This window comes from Egretta garzetta, unplaced genomic scaffold (genome assembly GCF_000687185.1).
Source record: "Egretta garzetta isolate BGI_Z169 unplaced genomic scaffold, ASM68718v1 scaffold101, whole genome shotgun sequence".
Taxonomy (NCBI): Eukaryota; Metazoa; Chordata; class Aves; order Pelecaniformes; family Ardeidae; genus Egretta; species Egretta garzetta.
In genome coordinates, this window is record NW_009258666.1 from 1393194 (window position 1) to 1399770 (window position 6577).

Here is a 6577-nt window from a genome sequence, read left to right on the forward strand (position 1 = left end):
CTTCGCGCCCCGCTTTACTGCCCACGACTTCCAGCCCCGCGAGTGGGCCCAGCTCTTCCAGCGGGCTGGTGCCAGGTCAGTGTTGGGTGCCATCCGGGGTGGCTGGGGTCCCTGAGGGGATGGGGGGTGGGTCTGGGGGTCCCAGAGGGGACAGCGGGGCCCTGAGGGGATGAGTGCCGTGCCTGGGGGCCCCTGAGGGGATGGGGGAGCCACTTCTGTGGATCTGTGAGGGGATGGGGGTCCCTGGTCGCTGAGCAGGGCCCTGAGGGGATGAGTGCCATGTCTGGGGTCCCTGAGGGGATGGGGGAGCCATTTCTGTGGATCTGTGAGGGGATGGGGGTGCCTCATTGCTGAGCAGCTGGGGGAGCCATGTCTGGGGTCCCTGAGGGGATCGAAAGGATGGGGGAGGCTGTGCCTGGGGTCCCCAGGGGGATACAGGGGTCCCTGAGGGGTTGGAAGGGCCAAATCTGGGGATCCCTGAGGGATCAGGGGTCCCTGAGCAGTGCTGGAGATCCCCGAGGGGTCATGCCCAGGGTGCTGAGGAGATGATGGGTCTTGCTACTTACTCTTGATTGTTCATTCCTTTCCAGCATTAAAATCCATTAATCCCCTCTATTATTCTTGTAGTTGCTTCTAAATGTAAAGGGTAATGAAAAAGGGCTCCTCACGGCGTGGTTATTCAGTCCCTTATGGTTTTAGTGACTGGGTTTGCCAGTGAGGCTGGGGAGTATCTTAGGTAGTTCCTTTGTCATCCTGATCGAGTACTTTTTTTCCCCTCAGGTACGTGGTACTGACCACGAAGCATCATGAAGGCTTCACCAACTGGGGGTCGCCTGTGTCCTGGAACTGGAATTCCCTGGATATGGGGCCCCACCGAGATCTTGTGGGAGAGCTGGGACAAGCCCTCAGGGAGAGGTATGACACTGCCAAACTGTGCTGTTCCTTTCATCTGTGTGCATTGAATTCTCCTGGCTGTTCTTGACAAACAGCTGAAAACAATGAGTTTAATATGAAAAAAGTGCTGCTTGCAAAGTCATGAAATCTGTGAAATAATGATGCCAGTAATCTAATCTGCCACGGGTTTATAATCCCTACTGCCAGCCTAACTCTTTCCTCTGTGTTTTCTGTCCTTCAGTAACATACGCTATGGACTGTATCACTCTCTGTTAGAATGGTTTAATCCACTCTATCTAGCTGACAAAGAAAGTGGCTTCAAGACCCAGAACTTCGTTTTAAAGAAGACCATGCCGGAACTTTATGATCTCGTCGTAAAGTAAGAGCTGCAACCGGTTAGGAATCAAGAGCCTTTCCAGGTTTCAATGCTGTGCAGAAAGATGCATAGTGGATGCAGAGGAGAGAGGTGACCAATATTTTTGCCAAGGCAAATCTGTTTACTTACCGGTAATGATTTGCGGTAATTAGAAAAGGGGTTCACATTTGCCCTGTGGACAGTCTAATTTGTAGAATAAGATAGGGACAAATTTTTCATGCAAGAGCAATCCCCTTTTGTGCAGGGTGGCTTTGAAAGTGGAGCAAGCTGCTTAGTACTTAGTAGAGTAGAAGAGCGATTTCAGTGTGAATTTACACCCTTGCCTTGCTTCCCCTTGTTGACAGAAATATGAGGCTTGGACACATGTTGCTCAGCATGGCTGTTGTCCCAGGCCAAGAATGTGCCTGATAATTGCCTTTCAGATGCAAACTCCTGTTTTTTGCAAGAATTGCATCCTCTCTTGAGCCGTGGTCATCAACACATCATTCTTTGCTGCTGCAAGAACTTCACTTAAAGCTTTGAAGCAGAAAGTGAAAGCATAAACCTCCCGGAAATGTCAGGCAATAGGAAGAGGAAGCTAGACTCCAGACGCAAGAAACGCAGTGCTTCCTTTGTGGTAGGAGAAAATAAGCCATTTTGAAATAACATTCATCTCTCTGTTAGATATAAACCAGATCTGATTTGGTCGGATGGAGACTGGGAAGCTCCGGAGTCGTACTGGAATTCTACCTCTTTCCTTGCCTGGCTTTATAACGATAGTCCTGTCAAGGTATCACTTTCAGCTATCCCTCATGGCTGCTAGCATGTTATGGGTATGGAAGGTCTGGCAGCAGTGAGATATGAATGTGATCGAATAAGAAACCCGCTTGACAGATGCCAGATGTGCTTTATTCTTTCACAAAAAATAAGCAGCTCACACTGTGCTCCTATGAGAAGACTCTGGTGTCCTTTACAGCACACACGTGGGAGGCTCAGAGCCAGGAACTTTCTTGCTTCAACTTGTACCTGAGCAAATAGAGGTTGTCCCAGAGAGGGATTCAGCTTTCTCTGCAGGATCCTCTCTCTCTTTCCATTGATTACACAGGGGGTTTTAGGTGCTCACCTCCTAACTTAGGTGCTTACCTCTGAACTTAGATGCCTTTGCTAACTTAGGAGGGATGAATGCAAGCTGAAAAGCAAAAACATTCTCCGTACTGAGCTTTGTCTCTTCTTTCAGGACACTGTTGTTGTTAATGATCGTTGGTGCAGTAACTGCTCTTGCCATCATGGAGGCTACTACAATTGCGCTGACAAATACAAGCCAGGGACCCTGCCAACTCACAAGTGGGAGATGTGCTCCTCCATTGACAAACTTTCATGGGGCTATCGAAGCAACATGAACATTGCTGAGTTAATGGATGAAGCAAGTATCATTGAGGTAAGAAATCCAAAATCAAAATAACAGGCATGCAGGAGTTACTGAGAATGAGACATTTCCTTCATCATCCTACTTGCAGAAAGAGTTGTCATCTGTTTCATACAGTCAGGCTGGTGTTAAAGGAGCAGCTGATGAGAGCAAAGCCCTCCTCAGTTTTTTTTATTGTCAGAAGCAAAGATAATGCAGTTTGTTACCTTGGTTTGTCTGTTACAGGAGCTAGTGCAGACTGTGAGTTTTGGAGGCAACTACCTTCTCAATGTGGGACCTACAAAAGAAGGGGTGATCGTTCCCATCTTCCAAGAAAGACTTCTGGCCCTTGGGAGGTGGCTGGACACTAATGGGGAGGCAATTTATGAATCGAAGCCATGGAGAGTACAGATGGAGAACAGCACAGACACGGTCTGGTAAGGACTCCGTTGCTTATTCCAGAGCTGACGTTTCTGTCTTATTTGTTCTTAAATTTGGTATCCACTGAAGTGTCACCGTCAGGCAACGCAGGTGGCGTTTAGGTAACATCCTACTATTGGAGTGCTCAGTTACTGCCCCAGGGTGTTATCTAGGGAATATCTTGCTTAAAAGAAGAGAAAAAAAATCAGGATTTCATCTGTCTTGCTTGATTTGGAACAAAAGAACTCTTCCTTTAAAAAAAAGTCCATGCTGCTGCTGTCAGGACTGTTTAAGTAGTGGTCCTGGTGAGTTTGAGTTGCACAAACGTAGTTCATCTGAATGCATACAGATTGTAAATGTAGTGATGTTTGCTTTTAAGCTGTCATATAATAGTACTAAACGCTTACCCAACTGTTAGATTTATACTGACTGAGAAGGGCATAGTGAGTCAAGAGCCAGAAATTGCTACAAAATGGCGTTACTTTCTTTCCTTGAGTGTGCCCAAGTGTGTTCAGCCTAGAAATGCAGAGCAATGATCAGGATAAGGCAGCGTGTCCACTCTGTTGACTGCAAGCTGAGGCAAGGACAGGTCGGCAGATGACATTTGCTTTTAGGAAGCACGCACGGACTTTGTTTGGGTTTCATCAGCCAGTGCTGCCTGGCTAAGTGGTGGGTCCAAAGTGACAGATTTTGGAATGAGGGGAAAGTAGGTGACCCCTGTGTGGTGACAGCAGGCAAGCTGGTGTTCTCGTGCTGTCTGGAAAGGTCAAGCTGGTGTCTGGTTCTCTCTCTTATGAGGCTTTTCACCTTGCTGAACTCTTGCTCTCTTAGGTACACTTCTAAGGGACCAGTTGTCTATGCCATCTTTCTGATCTGGCCTCGAGACAACGTTTTGGAGCTGTCCTCGCCCCTTCCATCCCCAGCCACACAAGTAAGGAACTTGGGCACATGTGGGCTGGGAAGGTCTAACCCGACTTCATTTGGAAACTGGGGAGAATGTGGAATTTGTCATCCCCTACTCCTTGTTCTGGGGTGCTCTGGCCTCCCTGTGGATCCTTGCAGCATCCCAGGTGATTCTCCAGGCTTTAGCTCACTGTTAACACAGAACATTGGATAGGACTTGCTGGGACAGGCTCGTAGTCTGCCATAGAATAGGCAGAGACACTTCTCCCCAGACTCTTGCAATCCTATTGACACAGGGATGTGGGGTACATAATGAGCCTCACACATAGAAGGGATCACTGGCATTGCATCTCAAATTCAAATCAGGTATGCTGACCTGCTAGTTGTAAATGTAATTGTAAGTGACGCAAATGCTAGAGTGCCCTTTGCTCTAAACAAACAGAGGTAAAGCCTAATCAGTAAAAAAAAAAAAAAAAAAACCAAAACAAACAAGCTACAGTCAAATGTTTGGCCCCGAAATAGTCCATGCGTTACCTTTTGTGCACTGTGAGTGATGGGTGGAAATGTGCAGAACTGCTCTGAATGTGTGGGAGATGCCGTATGGAGGTGGCAAATGTGTTTTGGGTGTCCTGGGGTGTTCAAATGGGAAGCACCTGCGTGAGCTACAACTGAGTATTTCCCCTGCCCTCCTCTGCAGGTGACGATGCTGGGTTTTGCAGGGACTCTGAAGTGGCAGAAGTCCCCGGCTGAAGGACTGCTCATAACTTTGCCCTACATGCTGCCATCTCCTCTGCCTCCTCAGTCTGGCTGGGCTGTCAAGCTCGAGGGTGTGAAGTGACGGCTGCGGGATGAGAGCAGCAGTCTCCCTCTGCCTTTCTTTTAAATTGAGTCTAAGAGGATTTTTCATTTATTGTTGAATAAATTGTTTTTCTCTGAAGAGAATTTATCTTCTAATCTCTTTTGGCTGTGAGTGATCTGTGTATCAGTGGACTTTGTTTGGCGGCAAAGGCCTGACCTCGCAGCTTGGCAGTGGGAAGTTGGGATGTCCTTTGCAGTATTCTGCTGCGATGTGACAGCCCAGGACATCTGCTCTTGGAACAAGGGTTTTTGATGTAAAGCTGGGCTTCTTGGAGGATGTTACTGCTTCAGAGCTGTGATTATAGGTGATGATGTTGGACAGACTCAGAGTTGGTGGGACACTGAGCAGAGTTAGTACAGGGCAGTTAAGAGGACCTGCTTTGGGGTGTCAGGCTGGGCCACGTAGCACCTGGGTATTAGTGCGTGAAGCTGACAGATCACACATCAAAGAGGAGATGCTTGTGTTAACAGCAAGAGGATTTGGGCTGCTGGAGCCAATCCCAGGACGCGGAGCAGCAGGAGCTGTGTCCATGTTCATGTGTACAGCCAGCGCTGGTGAGCCAGGCTACACACAGCAGCCGGGTCCGCGCCTCCCAGGGAGGAGCAGGCTCTGCCGCTTCCCTGGCTTAATTACTCATTGAAATTAATTTTGCTAATCAATGCTAACTCTTACATGTGGAATCATGAAGCCTCACATGTGACAGGCATGATGAACACCAACCACTGCGCTGTCACAGATTCCTGCATGTGATGTACTTGCATACAAATACTCGATAAGAAGCGTTGGATTACTTTGGTATTGATTGAAACAATTATGGTCACATACTTCCATCACAAATAAATATAATGGGAGCTCGTTGGGTCTAGAAGAAATTGGCGATAGAAAATCATAATCTAATACATATCCACTAACAAACTTCTATTTATATTCTGGTGGAGACAGCCATAAGCAGAAGAGTTTCTGTTCTTACGTGAATTTAACAGAGAAGCCACCATTCCGAGCTGAACCTGACTCTCTCAGTGAAGTAAGATTTCCTACGTTGATGCTGAACTCCTCTAAAAAGGGTTGAACAGTACACACGTAAATTATGAAACTCCTCATGATAGCGTGTGTTTCTGCAGCTCGGTTGTTGTGAAGGCCCCACAACATTGCGTACGGGCTTCGTTGCGGTATGAGGTGGTGCAAGCAAAAGTTGCCAGAACACCGGGAGTTTAGCGCAAGGCAAGTGCCACGCGCTGAGCTGGTGGTGTAGGGGCCGTTACTCAATTGACAAATAATGAGCTGTACTGATGAATCTGCGTGGACTTCAGAGAAGTGGCACTGACTGCCAGAGACCCGCGTACTCACAGGAGCGTCACCCTGGCCCTGGTGGTGACGCCATTACGAACACAGAGTGGGGCAAAAAAAAAAAAAGAAAAAAGGACAACAGAGCAACGGCCTTTTTGTCTCCCTGCCCCATCACGCTGGTAACCTCTGGTGCGGGCAGGGGGCCCGTCCAAAACAAACACGCCGTGTTTATTTAGCGGCACGAGCCAGCGGAAAAGCCATGGTATAAGTGAGCGGCTGCCGAGCGGCTGCACAGTGCCGGTGTCCGGGGGGAAAGATGCCGCAGTGTGCTACTGGGTCGCTGTCGCGGGACGGCCCGCGGGGTCAGGTACGAACCGGGGCTCTGTCGCTCCCCCGATGGCGACTCGGGGCCGGGCAGCGAGGGGGCGGCGGAGCAGGGGCGGCTGCGGGGCCG

The 6577-nt window shown here is 48.7% G+C and overlaps 1 protein-coding gene across 1 annotated transcript; it reads left to right on the forward strand.

Annotated features, from left to right (window-relative positions):
* Nucleotide 1: 1 nt before the first annotated feature.
* On the forward strand, nt 2-4842 carry FUCA1 (alpha-L-fucosidase 1; the record flags this gene model as incomplete). Its single annotated transcript, XM_009648569.2, has 8 exons — nt 2-75; nt 781-915; nt 1136-1273; nt 1934-2039; nt 2487-2687; nt 2901-3091; nt 3906-4005; nt 4675-4842. Coding segments are annotated over 8 exons (1086 nt in total), but the record flags the coding sequence as incomplete, so codon positions are not given.
* Between the last annotated feature and the right edge of the window lie 1735 nt (nt 4843-6577).